General features: G+C 50.1%; 1 protein-coding gene across 1 annotated transcript; it reads right to left on the reverse strand.

Annotated features, from left to right (window-relative positions):
- Nucleotides 1-2929: 2929 nt before the first annotated feature.
- Nucleotides 2930-18523, reverse strand: ankrd13d (ankyrin repeat domain 13 family, member D). The gene is made up of 15 exons (XM_069191363.1): nt 18348-18523; nt 16686-16821; nt 14521-14645; nt 13450-13495; nt 12978-13121; nt 12339-12528; nt 11993-12059; nt 11805-11886; nt 11583-11644; nt 11107-11237; nt 9246-9403; nt 8392-8511; nt 7036-7208; nt 5970-6049; nt 2930-5261 (listed from the first exon to the last, which is right to left on the reverse strand). Exons 1-15 carry the CDS (start codon nt 18429-18431, stop codon nt 4889-4891), a joined length of 1971 nt encoding a protein of 656 aa, XP_069047464.1. The 5' UTR covers nt 18432-18523; the 3' UTR covers nt 2930-4888.
- Nucleotides 18524-19300: the final 777 nt, after the last annotated feature.

Here is a 19300-nt window from a genome sequence, read left to right on the forward strand (position 1 = left end):
CGACACTTACCGCTGTTAAGGGCAGAAGGGAGTGTCGGTCCCTCTATTGGATCCTGTGAAGCCCAGAGCCCATATTCGACAGAACCAGGAAACGGAACTGAACCCTGAAATTGAGACACAAACACTGTAGAGGAAAAAAAACTAAAAGACCCTCACAGGACTCAATCACTCCTGTACACCTGATATAGAGATGTCAAACGTTTCTCTTTCTCCCAAACACTGCATCTCTTGACCAGGGAATAATTTCTTTGGTGGACACAACAAACAGAAAATCAATATTTCCTCAACTATAAGCCAAGAGTCCCTTCAGAAAACCCAGAGTCAGTCTCCTCAGTACCCACATCCCCCGAACTGGAGTTCTGCTGCAGAAGGAGCTCCTGTTTCTCCTCCTGCTTTCTCTCTTCTGATCTGATTCTCTCTGTCCCCTATCTGTAGCCTCTTAGGGCCTACCTTCTGTCAGTGCCATCCCAAAGAAGCTGTCTTAATCATCTACCAGAAGCTCAAAATGAGTACAACTCCCAGGCCACCTGGATAATTGATCAGTATGAGCACCTCAAGGAAACGATTAAATCACCTGGATTATTGGTCATTGTGAGCACCTCAAGGAAAAGATTAAATCACCAGGATTATTGGTCATTGTGAGCACCTCAAGGAAAAGATTAAATCACCTGGATTATTGGTCATTGTGAGCGCCTCAAGGAAAAGATTAAATCACCAGGATAATTGGTCATTATGAGCACCTCAAGGAAAAGATTAAATAACCTGGATTATTGGTCATTGTGAGCACCTCAAGGGCAGGATTAGGCCACGGTCACTGAGATGTTCAGAGACTGTCCATTGACTAATTCTAAACATATCTGTGAGGTGAAGTTAGAAATTAGGTTATGTTGATAGCCCGTGTCACACTTGACAATATAATACATACTGAACTTCAGAAAATCCACCCTCCTCAGTTTGCTGGCCATTGTTAAGATAAACAATTCCTACTAGTTGATCAGTTGGTGATGAAGAGAAACACGTGGGAATGACATGGTATTGGGCACAGCCACTATATCAGACTCGCCCACGGTGGGAGAGACAGTATATCCGACACGCCCACAGTGGGGGTGGCACTGTATCAGACACACCCACAGTGGAAATGACAGTGTATTAGACACACCCACAACTGGAGTGACACTGTAATCAGACACACCCACAGTGGGAATGACACTGTATCAGACACACCCACAGTGGGAATGGTATTCTATTAGACACACCCACAGTGGGAGTGACACTGTATCAGACACGCCCACAATGGGAGTGACACTGTATCAGACACGCCCACAGTGATCAGTGTTTTTCCTTCTGCAGATCTAGTTGGTCCCAGTTAAGGCTGCACACCTGAGTGAGAAAGACAGGGCCTGGTAAGTGTGTGGCAGTGATGCTGGGTCCTGGAGCCCCAGTGGAGGTCAGGGTGATGATCATCTGGGGCTCAGAGACCAGAGGAGAGTCAGGCTGCCCAGACGTGTCTTATCCAGAGATCAGGCACAGTCAATCTCCCAGCCCTCTCCCAGTGTGAAGCAGGAGCCCTGATTCCAGCAGAGACCCACCACTGCCCGACTGTGACTGCTGATGAGAAAAATAACCAGCAGAGAGAAGGTACCTGTCAGGCCTGTTTGATAGCCTGTCAGTGCACCTGCTGCAGAAAGCCTGCAGTCGCCTGGCGGTAACCTCACGACATTGGCTGTGTCCCAAACGCCTCACTCAGCCCTAATCCCTTCCTGCAGGACCACTCTGTTATGATATAGAGCAGGTGTGCACTTCAAGTGCCTGAGCATTCAAGGTGCACTGAGACACCCTCGCACTATAGCTCCCGGTCACAATAAAGTAAACCCGGCAACACCTCTCTCTGTTTATTCAAAGCTTTGTGCTGTTGAATGCTTTGTCTCTCCATACAAAATACACCACAGTGAACTAATATTCACCCATTGAAATGGGTTAACACAATAATAGCGTTATGTCAACGCTTGGCAGCAAGAATACATGGGAATCTAAAGAGAAATTCTTTTTACGTAAAATATGAGTTTTAAAGCTGTAAAAAAGTGAAATGATACCAACAGGTGAATATTTCATTCTCCACGGAAACTTCTCTCCGCTGTGGTAGGCTGGAGCATGAAACGTCGGCTCCGATGCGGACTTCAGAGAAGGGCACGCTGGGGGCGCTCGTGAGCACCCTTGTGACACACAGACGAGGAACGGGGACACCCTCAGCCCTTGCAGATCCGAGTGGGAACGCGCACAGGAAGGCCACGAGACGCAGGTTTGGATACCGGGACTGGGCCTATCTTTGGGAGCTGGGTGCCAAGGTTTTCATGTCCAGGATACAATGCAGTTGTACTACAGCTGTAGTTGTAGTGTGGTTTATGTGCTACTGTACCGACTTCGGCACCCTCTGACACGTTAGTGCCTTGCGTCGGGCCCGTCAGGTCACTCGAGACTGGAGAGGTGAAAGCCATGGCACTCCCCGCCAGCCCCTAGGAGTCACAGGGTCCCGCTGCAGTGTGGAAAACCCACCACCGGGTGGCGCTAACGTCCGCGCAGGAGAATCATTGAAACGAGAGCAGGACCTCCTTTCCGAAGCGACGCTGTGCTGCTGCAGTGTTTTTTATTATATCACCAGTGTCAGGGCTGGTGTGTGTGGACGCAGTCTGACCACAGCACTGACACACACTGGAGGGACAGACCAGTGTCTCACTGTGACTGGTCACTGAGGGCTGGTGTGTGTGGACAGTCTGACCACTGCACTGACACACTGGAGACACAGTGTCTCACTGTGACCGGTCACTCAGGACTGGCGAGTGGACACTGCAAGTCAGAGGACAGACGTCATGTAAAACAGACCTCAGAGGAGATATGGACAAACACAGCACACACACTGAGCATCAGCAAACACATTTTAGTAATCTTTTATTAATACGTGTCACTTCAACACAATGTTCTCATTCGTTTCCTTCATCTTTATCATCTTAAGTTATTTTTGCTGTAAGACTCCTTATATCATTACATCATGTTATAGCATTAAATTAAAATTCATTTAGGTTCAAAGTCTAGGGATCATTCTTGCTCAAGTATACTGTACAGTATCTCAAACAACTTCAAAGAAAAAAAGGTTTCTAAAACAATAAAAAAAACTTTCTCAGTGCAGTGTTAATGTCCTGTAGTGTCCAGTCAGTGTGTCTGTACTGTATTAACCCCTCTCTCTCAGTGCAGTGTTAATGTCCTGTAGTGTCCAGTCAGTGTGTCTGGACTGTATTAACCCCTCTCTCTCAGTGCAGTGTTAATGTCCTGTAGTGTTCAGTGTGTCTGTACTGTATTAACCCCTCTCTCTCAGTGCAGTGTTAATGTACTGGAGTGTCCAGTCAGTGTGTCTGTACCGTATTAACCCCTCTCTCTCAGTGCAGTGTTAATGTACTGGAGTGTCCAGTCAGTGTGTCTGTACTGTATTAACCCCTCTCTCTCAGTGCAGTGTTAATGTACTGGAGTTTCCAGTCAGTGTGTCTGTACTGTATTAACCCCTCTCTCTCAGTGCAGTGTTAATGTCCTGTAGTGTCCAGTCAGTGTGTCTGGACTGTATTAACCCCTCTCTCTCCCATTGCAGTGTTAATATACTGTAGTGTCCAGTCAGTGTGTCTGGACTGTATTAACCCCTCTCTCTCCCATTGCAGTGTTAATATACTGTAGTGTCCAGTCAGTGTGTCTGGACTGTATTAACCCCTCTCTCTCAGTGCAGTGTTAATGTCCTGTAGTGTCCAGTCAGTGTGTCTGGACTGTATTAACCCCTCTCTCTCAGTGCAGTGTTAATGTACTGGAGTGTCCAGTCAGTGTGTCTGGACTGTATTAACCCCTCTCTCTCAGTGCAGTGGCATCCTCCGTCACGACAGAAGGCTCTTCTTTACACAAAGGGTGGCGGGAGTGTGAACAAGTTGCACAGCCATGGTGTTGAAGCCAATTACCCTGGTTTCTTTCAAGACACAGCTGGATGAGATCCGGGATAGATTAACTCTGTGATGGTCAGGTTTGGGGTGACCGGGACACCAGGCCAGGATTCTTCAAACATCACAAAATCCAGATGCTTTTCATGTTTCAGCATCAGAAGGGTGTTTTACAAACAGCGAACAAGAAAGTCCTGTCTGTCGTGAATCTTGGCTTGTGGTCCTGAATGGTCTGTCTCCTCCATCACTGCGCAGCCAACAGGTGTGGAATTGACTCAGCTTCATAGCACAACGCCCCAGAAGTCTCATCCCGAAGTATTTTCTTTCATTTCATCCAGTTGGAGTGTCTCTTACCTCTGACTGTGCCTCCTGTCCTGTTGTGTGTGACTATTACTGAGGGATTCTCTGTGATCTCCTCTCTCTTTCACTGTGTCTCCTGTCCTGTTGTGTGTGACAATTACTGAGGGGTTCTCTGTTATCTCCTCTCTCTTTCACTGTGTCTCCTGTCCTGTTGTGTGTGACTATTACTGAGGGATTCTCTGTGACCTCTCTGTCTCACTGTGTCTCCTGTCCTGTTGTGTGTGTTTTTGTGTGTGTTTATCACTGAGGAATTCTGTTATCTCCTCTCTCTCATTGTGTCTCGTGTCTTGTTGTATGTGATTATTACTGAGGTATTCTGTTATCTCCTCTTTCTCACTGTGTCTCCTGTCTTGTTGTTACTGAGAGATTCTGTGATCTCCTCTCTCTCACTGTGTCTCCTGTCTGTGGTGTGTATTACTGAGGGACTCTGCCGTCACAGAGAGAGAGGAGAGAACATGAGGAACGGAGCAGTTGCAGTTACAGTTACAAACCAGAGACATTAAAGTATTTTGTTAAGAACAGAAGCAGCTGCAGTGAATCCAAGGTAACAGGAAGCTCTACTTCTCCGTGAGTGACAGCTGCAGTATCCTCTCCAGCTCTTCCTCTTCCTCCCGCCTCTTCCTGTCCTGCTCTTCCTGCTCCAGGCAAGACAGCTCCATGGCAATGCGAAGCTGCTCGTCAAAGCTGGTTGCCACGGCGAAGGCCCCAGGCATTCTCTGGGCGTAGTTGGGGTCATCCAGTGAGCTGTAGGAGGGTGGCGAACGGACTTGAGAGGGGGAAAGGGAGAGAATTGGGGGAGGAGTCAGATGTATTGACTCCTCCTCTTCCACCTGCGACTCCTTTCCTGTCACTGTTGAGGTCTGCATGCAGGTCCCACTCTCTCCACCCTGACCTCCAGCCAAAGAGAGGGAGAGAGACTCCTGTATAGCCCTGAAACAGAGAGAGAGGGGTTAATACAGTCCAGACACACCGACTGGACACTCCAGTACATTAACACTGCACTGAGAGAGGTGTTAATACAGTCCAGACACACTGACTGGACACTACAGGACATTAACACTGCACTGAGAGAGAGGGGTTAATACAGTACAGACACACTGACTGGACACTCCAGTACATTAACACTGCACTGAGAGAGAGGGGTTAATACAGTCCAGACACACCGACTGGACACTCCAGTACATTAACACTGCACTGAGAGAGAGGGGTTAACACAGTCCAGACACACTGACTGGACACTACAGTACATTAATAGTACTGTGACTGCACTGGGACTGGTCTGAGACTGTCCTGTCCATCTGTGACAATGGTGCTTCTGATTCTGATCCCTGTTACACTGAGATTGGACACTGAGCCACTATGCTGTCGGCTTCTGGTTTGCTGGTTCTGGAAGCCCTGGGACAGTGAGTCGACAGAACAGGACCAGGATAGCGAGGCAGGCCCACGGGCCATCAGCCAGCACTGTCTGAACACGTAAGACTTGTCTTGCCAGTGAAGCGTTTGAGCCTCAACAGGAGAAGGAGATAAAACGCCACTAAACATTCAAATCGGAGTTTAAACAGAGTCGTATTTCCATAAAGATGTAAATGCCTGCTTGATAAAGGGCTGGAAGAAGAGCTCTGTGTGAGAGGGCCTCACCTCTCCAGCTGGGTGTCCTCTTCGTACAGGGGAGTGTGGGACACAGGGCGACTGTTCGTCAGGGCTTCCCATATAGTCACCTGGGGAGAGAGAAAGAGTCTCATTGCTGGGATCAGTACCTTTTCCCTGGATGTGCATGTGAAACTGGGAACCTGAGGCCCTTCTTTGCACAGAGGGTGGTGGGAGTGTGAACAAGCTGCCCAGACATGTTGTTGAAGCTGATACCCCGACTAAATCCAAGACGCAGTCAGAGGGGATCCTCTAGTCAGGATAGGAGACACTTCTTTACACAGAGGGTGGTGGGAGTGTGGAACATGCTGCCCAGACATGTTGTTGAAACTGATACTTTGGCCTCTCTCAAGACACAGCTGGATGAGATCCTGGAAACCATACTTATGACCAAACAGGCCCACCTCCTTCATTTCATTTGTGACCTGCACTGTTGATCAACACTGACAGTGGTGTGTGCTCCCATTAACAGAGAGAGGCTCAGACCTGGAGCCTGTACCGGAAGGGTAATAATAATAATAATAATAATAATAATAATTGCTTACACTTATATAGCGCTTTTCTGGACACTCCACTCAAAGCGCTTTACAGGTAATGGGGACTCCACTCCACCACCACCAATGTGCAGCCCCACCTGGATGATGCGACGGCAGCCATAGTGCGCCAGAACACTCACCACACATCAGCTATCAGTGGGGAGGAGAGCAGAGTAATGTAGCCAATTCATAGAGGGTAGGGCACAAGGCAGGGCTACTCCCTGGACTGGGCTTCTGTCCACCACAGCTCACACACACATACCAGGACCACTGAAGGAAACCAATTTACCCAGACAGTAGTCCTTGGATGGGACATCCCAGATGGGAGAAAACCAGAGCCCTGGAAAAAATTCACATGCGAACTCCACTCAGAGGGCACCCTGGTCTGGACTGGATACTGGAAATACTTGTGTCTGCGTTTTGTGCCCAGTTGGTCATTCCCAGTTCAGGGCTGAATCAATACACGGATATCTGTAAAAGTGGAAGTGGAAGTATTACCAGTGTCTAACTGCTGCCCTCACCTGGTCACTTTCCGTTCCAGCATCCAACAGGCTCTGCTGAATGGCAAACTGCAAGAGGTTGTCATCCTCGTCTCTCATTGGCTCACTGCGGCCAGTACCAAGTGTGGCGTACTCTGCGGGAGGCTCAAACACGGAAGGATCCACCTCACAGCAGAGGGGCGGGGGGGTACCACCTGAGTGAAAGAGAGCAGATCAAGACGGGAAATCTATGATATGTCTATTTGCATCTGCACATATTTAAATACCTGAGTATTTTATTGGAACTATTCAAGTGATATACCTCGCTCAATTGTATTATTTCACCTGGGATTTAAACCCACAGCCTTTCAGTAACAGGTCCGGGGCTCTGACCAGTGCTCCACACTGCTGCCCAACACGTATGATCTGCAACATGATATCAACAGTGGAATCCCTGGAGGGCTCTGCCATGCGTCACGTGACATGGTCACATGCTGGTGTCACATGACGTGCCCAGTGGGGGTTCTGAATCGAGGCAGCGAGGTGAAGCCAGCCCTCCCAGGGGCCAGCAGGCTGTGGAGAGCCCAGCCCGCTGTGTCCCGTCATTTCACACTACAGTGAATCGGCCTCGCTGCGCCGGCTTCCCTGCTCCTGCTGCTCCCCCTGCTCACACACGTGCGCCTGAAACACAGTGTCTCACACGAGCCTCATGATCGCCCATCGTCCCCCCTGGTGTCGCCTCGAGGGTAACCCCAGTCCCAGCAGCTTCAGGTGCCCCTTTCCTTTCTCCTTCTGCCTACCAGTTTAAGTCCAGACTCTGTGAGGCTTCTGGAACAAGCTGCCCAGCCATGTTGCTGAAGCTGGTTCCCTGGCTTCTCTCACCACACAGCTGACAGAAATTCTCCAGTCAGGACAGGAGGGTCTTCTTTACACAAAGAGTAGAGGGAGTGTGGAACAAGCTGCCCAGCCATGGTGCTGAAGCCGGTACCCTAGCTTCTCTCACGACACCGCTGGATGAGATTCTGGAATCAATTCGCTGCAAACTATCAAAGAATGGCCTCCTCCTGTTTGTGACCTTACTCATTTTCTTATTTGACACATAACGACATTGTGGCAACACAATTTGCTTAATAATTTGCTTACAAATGCTCAAGTGGCCGAGCTTCCCCAGCAGAACAATGACACAGCTCAGTCAGGATGCCTGAATCCCAGGACAGCGTCCACCGCTGAAGTCAGCTTCTGCAGCTGCTGGGCGGCTCTTCAAACAGGAAGCTAACAAGGGCAGCACAGAGGGCCGCTCTGCCCTGGGAGGGTGGAAGTCCGAATCTGGCCCTGGTCGGCGTCTGTGGCCTGTGAGCGCCTGCTGAAAGAGTGACGACTTCCCCCCTGGACCAGTACCTGTCTCAGCTGCGCCCTCTGGTGGCGGGGGGCAGACAGTGACGGAGCTGACGGGCTCGTCGCAGCCGCAGAGGTTACTGAAGGTCACCCGCGCGTTGAGGACGTGGAACAGCGGGATCTCTGCGAGAGAGAGAGAGAGAGAGAGAGTGGGAGAGGGTTAGGGTCACCAGTGGGAACGTCAGGTGGGAGACCCGTCCTGAGGTCACAGTGTGGCCCGGTCCGCTGCCAGCTGGGCTGGACACGACCGGGGCAGGACTGGCAGGAGGGTTCGGGGACACATTCATTCTGGGGCCGTTTCCCTTCCTTCTGCTATGATAACCAGTCATGTTTCCCAGTGCCCTGATGGCCATGGGACATGGTGTGTGCCACTGTCAAATACTGAAAGGAAAGCTGTGGACCAGAGGAAACCAGCTGTATGTGCTGGAAGTGTTTTCTAATGAGGGGACAGGGACTGTGCTTCCCTTTTCAGTACAGTGATCTCTCACAGTCAACCTGTACTAAGCAAAGCCTCATTCTCCACCTTATTCTCCCTGATCTAGTCTGTCTCTCTGTGTCCCCCCACACCCTCAGTCCCCTCCCACTCTCTCATGGGGTCCCCCCACCCCCTCAGTCTCCTCCCACTCTCTCACGGGGTCCCCCCACTCCCTCAGTCCCCTCCCACTCTCTCTCTTTTAAACACCTCAAACTCACACACTGTTCCCTCCCACTTTTTCAGTCTCCTCTAACTCTCAAGCTGTCCCCACCCACTCAGTCCCCTCCCACTCTATCACACGTCCCCTCCCACTTGCTCACAATCTCCTCCTACTTCCTCACTCTCCCTGTCTCCCCCCACTCTCTCCCACAGTTTCTCTCACCGATCTTGACGGGGAAGCCAGGTGGCAGTCTAAGAGTAATGAAGTCTCTCAGCTTGGCAAAGTGGGCGTTGGAGATTGCCATCAGGTCAATAATGGGGGACACCTGCTCCACTAGAGACAGGGGGTGAGACTCACTTAACCACAGCGTCGCCTTGAACCTGAAACAGAAGGACAGGGTTAAATAGCAGAGAGGACACCAATGACAAGGCATTACTGAGCCAGTCAGTACCTCTGCACCTTACTGCTGAGCTCCACTGACACTCTCACACACAGTACGGTACAGTACCTCTGACACTCTCTCACACAGTACGGTACAGTACCCCTGACACTCTCACACACAGTACAGTACCCCTGACACTCTCACACACAGTACAGTACAGTACAGTACCTCTGACACTCTCTCACACAGTACGGTACAGTACCTCTGACACTCTCTCACACAGTACAGTACAGTACCCCTGACACTCTCACACACAGTACAGTACCCCTGACACTCTCACACACAGTACAGTACAGTACAGTACCTCTGACACTCTCACACACAGTACAGTACCCCTGACACTCTCACACACAGTACAGTACAGTACCCCTGACACTCTCTCACACAGTACAGTACCCCTGACACTCTCTCACACAGTACAGTACAGTACCCCTGACACTCTCACACACAGTACAGTACCTCTGACACTCTCTCACACAGTACAGTACAGTACCCCTGACACTCTCACACACAGTACAGTACCTCTGACACTCTCTCACACAGTACAGTACAGTACCCCTGACACTCTCACACACAGTACAGTACCCCTGACACTCTCTCACACAGTACAGTACAGTACCCCTGACACTCTCACACACAGTACAGTACCCCTGACACTCTCTCACACAGTACAGTACAGTACCCCTGACACTCTCACACACAGTACAGTACAGTACCCCTGACACTCTCACACACAGTACAGTACCCCTGACACTCTCTCACACAGTACAGTACCCCTGACACTCTCACACACAGTACAGTACCCCTGACACTCTCTCACACAGTACAGTACAGTACCCCTGACACTCTCACACACAGTACAGTACCTCTGACACTCTCTCACACAGTACAGTACAGTACCCCTGACACTCTCACACACAGTACAGTACCTCTGACACTCTCTCACACAGTACAGTACCCCTGACACTCTCACACACAGTACAGTACCCCTGACACTCTCTCACACAGTACAGTACAGTACCCCTGACACTCTCACACACAGTACAGTACAGTACCCCTGACACTCTCTCACACAGTACAGTACAGTACCCCTGACACTCTCACACACAGTACAGTACAGTACCCCTGACACTCTCACACACAGTACAGTACCCCTGACACTCTCTCACACAGTACAGTACAGTACCTCTGACACTCTCTCACACAGTACAGTACAGTACCCCTGACACTCTCACACACAGTACAGTACAGTACCCCTGACACTCTCACACACAGTACAGTACCCCTGACACTCTCTCACACAGTACAGTACAGTACCCCTGACACTCTCTCACACAGTACAGTACAGTACCCCTGACACTCTCACACACAGTACAGTACCCCTGACACTCTCTCACACAGTACAGTACAGTACCTCTGACACTCTCTCACACAGTACAGTACAGTACCCCTGACACTCTCTCACACAGTACAGTATCCCTGACAGTCTCTCACACAGTACAGTACCCCTGGCACTCTCACACATACTGTAGTACAGTACAGTACCCCTGACACTCTCTCACACAGTACAGTACCCCTGACACTCTCACACACAGTACAGTACAATACCCCTGACACTCTCACACAAATACAGTACAGTACTTCTGCACTTTGCTGCTGAGCTCCACAGGCCTGCCGATGTCTCTGCGGGTCAGCGAGAGGTCAGGGTTGAAGTACTCCTCCGCAGTCAGGGCACTGGGGTTGGTGGGGCTGGCACACTGGGAAACCTGGCTCTGTGGGGAGGCAGGAATGTCAGCGAGACTCAGTGCCACTTCCCAGTGTCCTTAGCACCCTGGTCACGGCTGAGACAGAACAGCGCCGAGCAGGGCAGCGGACCGTCCAGTAAAGTCACGAGACAGGTGACAAACAAGAGGAGGGCAATCGGCAGACAGTAGAGACTATCATTTCCAAGACAGTGGCTAATTGATCCAAAGTCTTCGTCCAGCTGTTTCTTAAAAGAAGCCAGGGTAACGGCTTCGACAACTTGACTGGGCAACTTGTTCTACACTCCCACCACCCTTTGTGTAAAGACACGTCCCCCTATCCTTGCTTTTCAAAGTTTTATTATAAGAACTGACCCCACTATGAGAGACGTGCTGCTCAGCAATTCCCAGGAAGGACTGGAGAGGAGTCTTAGAGCCTGGAAAGAGAGAGAGAGGAGCTGAAACAGTACAGTTACCCACACAGCACTGTGTTTCTCTGTGCCTCTAATCTCTCTGTATAGAGAATGTGATGACGACGATGACGATGTGTTTATTTCATGCGCTGGTGTAGCCAGGCGGGTCTGGGGGTTCTGGTACCTCTGCTCCTGGACTTGTCCTGGTCCGAGAGATGTTCTGTTCGCGTTCGGGTCACGAGCTCCACATTGCTGGCACTGTAAACCTTTAAATGGAAACAGACAGAGTCAAGAAAGCTGAAACAGTTAGCTCTTCCACTTCTGGATGGAGTTTAAAGAGGAACACAGACTGACAGACAGAGATGGACTGACCTTCGCCTCATATCCACTGATCATCTCAGTCTTCTCTGATCGCCAGCCCCAGATCCCAGACTTGTTCCTGCATAACAACACAAACACACACGTGCAGATGTCACACCTACTGTCTCTATCCTGGTCTGTCTCGTCTCACCTTGCATCTGAAATTCCTGTCTGTCTCTCTGTCATCTCACTGCCCGACTCCCACTGGCTCTGATCCTCTCTTCCTGTCTGTCTCTCTGTCATCTCACTGCCCGACTCCCACTGGCTCTGATCCTCTCTTCTTGTCTGTCTCTCTGTCATCTCACTGCCCGACTCCCACTGGCTCTGATCTGTCCGGTATCTCTCTCTCTCTCTGTACCTCTCAAAGGAGATGTTCTTCGTATTCAGATGAGTGGACACGATAGGAGAAGTCAGCCTGTGGGCAACACTGTCTTCAGTGGGCATCATGGCCGCCAAAAGAGACTCAGGATCCCGCAAAGGAAGGGAAAGAGACTCTGTGTAGACCACCTGCTTCTCATGGTCAACCTCCATTACTACTGCTCCTCCCTCTGAGCAAGAGAGAGAGGGGTTAATACAGTACAGACACACTGGACACTACAGGACATTAACACTGCACTGAGAGAGAGGGGTTAATACAGTCCAGACACACTGACTGGACACTCCAGTACATTAACACTGCACTGAGAGAGGGGTTAATACAGTCCAGACACACTGACTGGACACTCCAGTACATTAACACTGCACTGAGAGAGAGGGGTTAATACAGTACAGACACACTGGACACTACAGGACATTAACACTGCACTGAGAGAGAGGGGTTAATACAGTCCAGACACACCGACTGGACACTCCAGTACATTAACACTGCACTGAGAGAGAGGGGTTTAAAAACAAGGAGCAATAAGGCCATTGAAGCCAGTTCTGTTAATTTCCTTATAATCAGGCATCATCACAGAGCATCAACATCATCAGCAGAGCTGAGACGAAAGCTGTTCACCTCCTCCCTTGAAGATGTAGCTGCGTCGCCCCTTCAGCCAGGTCATGTGCTCAAAGCCCAGCAGGGTGGTGTCCACTCGCAGGCTGGAGCCACTTTTCCACACCCGATACACATCACTGGGACACACCTTGGACACCAGAGGTACTATGAGAGAGAGGGGTTAATACAGTACAGACACACTGACTGGACACTCCAGTACATTAACACTGCACTGAGAGAGAGGGGTTAATACAGTCCAGACACACTGACTGGACACTACAGGACATTAACACTGCACTGAGAGAGAGGGGTTAATACAGTCCAGACACACTGACTGGACACTCCAGTACATTAACACTGCACTGAGAGAGAGGGGTTAATACAGTAAAGACACACTGACTGGACACTACAGGACATTAACACTGCACTGAGAGAGAGGGGTTAATACAGTTTGGACACACAGATTGGATGAAGACAGAGCACGGTGTCTCACCCCAGCTTGTGAACTCCCATTTCATCTCTACGTAGAAGTCACGTGCCTGCAACCACAAATACAGCACACTGTAAGGACACAGAGCACACAACAGAGTAATTAAGTCCTGTTCACAATGGCAGTACTACAAGTGTGCTCAGAACAACGCAAAAAAGTATGCAACTGTTCACGTTAGTGTTAGTCTGCAGTGTATTACAGTGCAGTGTACAGTATTACTGTGCAGTTCTGTGTGGTGTTTTATAGTGCAGTGTATTTCCCCTGACCTTGCACAGTGTTGTGTGCAGTGGGCTACAGTGCTGTGTTGTGTGCAGTGTGTTCCAGTGCTGTGGATCTCCCCATGACCTTGCACAGTGTTGTGTGCAGTGTAGTGTGCAGTGTATTTCCCCTGACCTTGCGCAGTGTTGTCTGCAGTGTGCAACAGTGCAGTGTTGTGTGCAGTGTGTTCCAGTGCAGTGTTGTGTACAGTATGTTCCAGTGCAGTGTATTTCCCCTGACCTTGTGCAGTGTTGTGTGCAGTGTGTTCCAGTGCAGTGTTGTGTGCAGTGTGTTCCAGTGCAGTGATGTGTGCAGTGTGTTCCAGTGCAGTGTATTTCCCCTGACCTTGTGCAGTGTTGTGTGCAGTGTGTTGCAGTGCAGTGATGTGTGCAGTGTGTTCCAGTGCAGTGATGTGTGCAGTGTGTTCCAGTGCAGTGTATTTCCCCTGACCTTGTGCAGTGTTGTGTGCAGTGTGTTCCAGTGCAGTGATGTGTGCAGTGTGTTCCAGTGCAGTGTATTTCCCCTGACCTTGTGCAGTGTTGTGTGCAGTGTGTTCCAGTGCAGTGATGTGTGCAGTGTGTTCCAGTGCAGTGTATTTCCCCTGACCTTGTGCAGTGTTGTGTGCAGTGTGTTCCAGTGCAGTGATGTGTGCAGTGTGTTCCAGTGCAGTGTATTTCCCCTGACCTTGTGCAGTGTTGTGTGCAGTGTGTTGCAGTGCAGTGATGTGTGCAGTGTGTTCCAGTGCAGTGATGTGTGCAGTGTGTTCCAGTGCAGTGATGTGTGCAGTGTGTTCCAGTGCAGTGTATTTCCCCTGACCTTGCGCAGTTTGCTCAACAGCTCTGGGATGCCAGCCAGTCTCTCTGTGGCTCTCTTGTTGTCTCTGTACTGCAGAACCAGCTGGACCAGCTCAGGGTCTCCAGTACTAACCGCCTCCTGTAACACTGACCACATACGACGCTTACTAACATCCGACATCTTTCATGTCTCACCAGTCCAACCCTGTGCTGTGTGTGGTCAGTGTGTCTCACCAGTCCAGCCCTGTGCTGTGTGTGGTCAGTGTGTCTCATCAGTCCAGCCCTGTGCAGTGTGTGGTCAGTGTGTCTCACCAGTCCAGCCCTGTGCAGTGTGTGGTCAGTGTGTCTCACCAGTCCAGCCCTGTGCTGTGTGTGGTCAGTGTGTCTCACCAGTCCAGACCTGTGCTGTGTGTGGTCAGTGTGTCTCACCAGTCCAGCCCTGTGCAGTGTGTGGTCAGTGTGTCTCATCAGTCCAGCCCTGTGCAGTGTGTGGTCAGTGTGTCTCACCAGTCCAGAGCTGTGCTGTGTGTGGTCAGTGTGTCTCACCAGTCCAGCCCTGTGCAGTGTGTGGTCAGTGTGTCTCACCAGTCCAGAGCTGTGCTGTGTGTGGTCAATGTGTCTCACCAGTCCAGCCCTGTGCTGTGTGTGGTCAGTGTTTCTCACCAGTCCAGCCCTGTGCAGTGTGTCTCACCAGTCCAGCCCTGTCCACCCCTGGTCAGTGTATCTCGCCAGTCCAGAGCTGTGCTGTGTGTGGTCAGTGTGTCTCACCAGTCCAGCCCTGTGCAGTGTGTGGTCAATGTGTCTCACCAGTCCAGCCCTGTGCTGTGTGTGGTCAGTGTTTCTCACCAGTCCAGCCCTGTGCAGTGTGTCTCACCAGTCCAGCCCTGTCCACCCCTGGTCAGTGTATCTCGCCAGTCCAGAGCTGTGCTGTGTGTGGTCAGTGTGTCTCACCAGTCCAGCCCTGTGCTGTGTGTGGTCAGTGTGTCTCATCAGTCCAGCCCTGTGCAGTGTGTGGTCAGTGTGTCTCACCAGTCCAGCCCTGTGCAGTGTGTGGTCAGTGTGTCTCACCAGTCCAGCCCTGTGCTGTGTGTGGTCAGTGTGTCTCACCAGTCCAGCCCTGTGCTGTGTGTGGTCAGTGTGTCTCACCAGTCCAGACCTGTGCTGTGTGTGGTCAGTGTGTCTCACCAGTCCAGCCCTGTGCAGTGTGTGGTCAGTGTGTCTCATCAGTCCAGCCCTGTGCAGTGTGTGGTCAGTGTGTCTCACCAGTCCAGAGCTGTGCTGTGTGTGGTCAGTGTGTCTCACCAGTCCAGCCCTGTGCAGTGTGTGGTCAGTGTGTCTCACCAGTCCAGAGCTGTGCTGTGTGTGGTCAATGTGTCTCACCAGTCCAGCCCTGTGCTGTGTGTGGTCAGTGTGTCTCACCAGTCCAGCCCTGTGCAGTGTGTGGTCAGTGCGTCTCACCAGTCCAGCCCTGTGCTGTGTGTGGTCAGTGTGTCTCACCAGTCCAGCCCTGTGCAGTGTGTGGTCAGTGTGTATCACCAGTCCAGCCCTGTGCTGTGTGTGGTCAGTGTTTCTCACCAGTCCAGCCCTGTGCAGTGTGTCTCACCAGTCCAGCCCTGTCCACCCCTGGTCAGTGTATCTCGCCAGTCCAGAGCTGTGCTGTGTGTGGTCAGTGTGTCTCACCAGTCCAGCCCTGTGCTGTGTGTGGTCAGTGTGTCTCACCAGTCCAGCCCTGTGCTGTGTGTGGTCAGTGTGTCTCACCAGTCCAGCCCTGTGCAGTGTGTGGCCAGTGTGTCTCACCAGTCCAGCCCTGTGCAGTGTGTGGTCAGTGTGTCTCATCAGTCCAGCCCTGTGCAGTGTGTGGTCAGTGTGTCTCACCAGTCCAGCCCTGTGCAGTGTGTGGTCAGTGTGTCTCACCAGTCCAGCCCTGTGCAGTGTGTGGTCAGTGTGTCTCGCCAGTCCAGAGCTGTGCTGTGTGTGGTCAGTGTGTCTCACCAGTCCAGCCCTGTGCTGTGTGTGGTCAGTGTGTCTCACCAGTCCAGCCCTGTGCTGTGTGTGGTCAGTGTGTCTCACCAGTCCAGCCCTGTGCAGTGTGTGGCCAGTGTGTCTCACCAGTCCAGCCCTGTGCAGTGTGTGGTCAGTGTGTCTCATCAGTCCAGCCCTGTGCAGTGTGTGGCCAGTGTGTCTTACCAGTCCAGCCCTGTGCAGTGTGCTGTGTGGGATCTGCCTTGTGTCTCAGTAGCACTCGGGTGCTCTCCAGGTGTCCTAGGCTAACAGCCAGCTGCAGTGGTGTCCGTCCACGAGGGTCCACTGCCTCCTTGTCATGCTGTAAAAGACAGTGAAACACATACCATCAGTACCAGTGTACAGTGTGGAAATATGCCAACAGACATACAGTGTAAAGAGCAAAGTGTTCTGTGGTGCACTCTGCAGGTACATCTATCATGAATAAGAACCGTGAACAAAGCAAGTTTCACAGATACTGCATCTGTTTATTAATAGAGACACACATGAATACAAAACCATATCACGGATAGCTCAGTATAACTATCAATACTGCTACTGCACACAAATACAAAGCTCACACTGTAGAAGAGATCAATACTGCTGAAAAACATCAGTCACCTGTCTACCTGCACAGTGCTGAAGACCATCAGAGACCTGAACACTGCTGAAGAACATCAGATACCTCTCCAGCTGAACACTGCTGAAAAACATCAGTCACTTGTGTACCTGCACACTGCTGAAGACCATCAGACACCTCTACCCGAACACTGCTGAAGAACATCATATACCTCTTCGCCCAAACACTGCTGATACTTGTCCACCTAAACACTGCCGAAGAATAGGTACCTCTCCAGCTGAACACTGCTGAAAAACATCAGTCACCTGTCCACCTGCACACTGCTGAAGACCATCAGAGACCTGAACACTGCTGAAGAACATCAGATACCCCTACCCGAACACTGCTGAAGAACATCAGATACCTCTTCGTCTGACACTGCTGACACTTGTCCACCTGAACACTGCCGAATTATAGGTACCTCTCCAGCTGAACACTGCTGAAAAACATCAGTCACCTGTCCACCTGCATACTGGTGAAGACCATCAGAGACCTGAACACTGCTGAAGAACATCAGATACCTCTTCGCCTGAACACTGCTGACACTTGTCCACCTGAACACTGCCGAATTATAGGTACCTCTCCAGCTGAACACTGCTGAAAAACATCAGTCACCTGTCCACCTGCACACTGCTGAAGACCATCAGAGACCTGAACACTGCTGAAGAACATTAGATACCTATTCGCCTGAACACTGTTGACACTTGTCCACCTGAACAGTGCCGAATTATAGGTACCTCTCCAGCTGAACACTGCTGAAAAACATCAGTCACCTGTCCACCTGCATACTGGTGAAGACTATCAGACACCTGAATACTGCTGAATAAAGCTACCTCTCCAGCTGAACACTGCTGAAGAACATCAGATATCTATCCACCTGAACATTGCTGAAGAACATCAGGTACCTGTCCACCTGAACACTGTTGAAGAACATTAGATATCTGTTCACCTGAACACTGCTGAAAAACATGAGGTACCTGTGCACCTGAACACTACTAAAGAACATCAGATACTTGTCCAACTGAACACTGCTGAAGATCGTCAGATACCAATTCAGCTGAACACTGCTGAAGAACATCAGGTTCTTGAATTGGAAGAAGCAGCAGCCAATAGTATTAATTGCAAATGTTACTACTAATAATAAGAACATGGAAACAGCACACAAGTAAATACTACTTTAGAATAATAAATTACTACCACTACTACTACTAATAATAATAAATACATACCTTGTTCTTCTGCAGTTCTCGGTCCAGTTCTATGTACTGGTTATACCAAACGAAATAATGTAGCGGATACGTCTCCTTGTCCATTTTTACATGAAGAATGTCCTAATAATACTGCTGAAATTATCAATCGGCTTCAGACATCATTTACACGAGAAAGAAAATCAAATTATAATATATTTCTCTTTTCCTATTTATACAGTTTTCTCTGTCAGCTACGGGCGTTTTTTAAATAAGTTACAATAAATAATCTGGAAGACAAATAAATAAAAAATAAATAACATTTAATTAAAATATTTCAAATGACACTGCGGCAACGGTATTGACTGAACTGAAACGGCTTATTCAGCCGGCGTCTCTTCACCATTCCCACTGCCAAGATTCAGATGGTATCAAATATGACATTTCTCAGTAGATGTTATTTATCTCATTCCTGACCATTTCGCTCTTCAGAAGCGGTCTACGTATTGCCGGACTGTCACTGCGACTGAGCTCTATACTGCGGCCTACTTCACATTTCACATCCAGGTCTCTCAAGTGACGCGCCGCGCCGGGAGGGGGATGCTGACAATGCGGGATCACGGCTCTCTCTCTCAGTCGGTCAGCGCCAGGATCCGTGCTCTCTCCCAAACCGGGCCTTGATCGGCTTTCGTGAAGTTAAAACAGAAAACGAAATCCCTGCGTAACACAGTCCATTTTCCGACACGCACGTCTTCAGTGTCTTGAAACGAAATTGGAGTTTAAGACGTGCATTTCTGTCGCTTTTGTGTGGACCTGTCAGCAAACGTACTTAACTTCCAGGTTAACGGAGTGCAAGGAGATCCGAGTGCGATGTGCACGGAGACAATATATTATTTATTTATCGGTTTATTATTTATTTCATTTGAAACGGAGAAAGTGAGCCGCTAGGGTCGTTCAGTAAAGCGCAGGTCCATGTCTGCAAAAGTTAAAGTATT

Source organism: Lepisosteus oculatus, chromosome 6 (genome assembly GCF_040954835.1).
Source record: "Lepisosteus oculatus isolate fLepOcu1 chromosome 6, fLepOcu1.hap2, whole genome shotgun sequence".
Taxonomy (NCBI): domain Eukaryota; kingdom Metazoa; phylum Chordata; class Actinopteri; order Semionotiformes; family Lepisosteidae; genus Lepisosteus; species Lepisosteus oculatus.

What these genes read in the sequence shown, in the direction of transcription:
- ankrd13d (XM_069191363.1), bottom strand. Translation starts at nt 18,431, where the DNA reads ATGGACAAGGAGACGTATCCGCTACATTATTTCGTTTGGTATAACCAG. An exon ending in CTCAGCAGCAAAGTGCAGAA is followed by an intron (nt 9,404 to 11,106) that starts GTACTGTACTGT and finishes CTTCTGTTTCAG; the next exon opens with GTTCAAGGCGACGCTGTGGT. An exon ending in TGGCTTCCCCGTCAAGATCG is followed by an intron (nt 8,512 to 9,245) that starts GTGAGAGAAACT and finishes TCTCTCTCGCAG; the next exon opens with AGATCCCGCTGTTCCACGTC.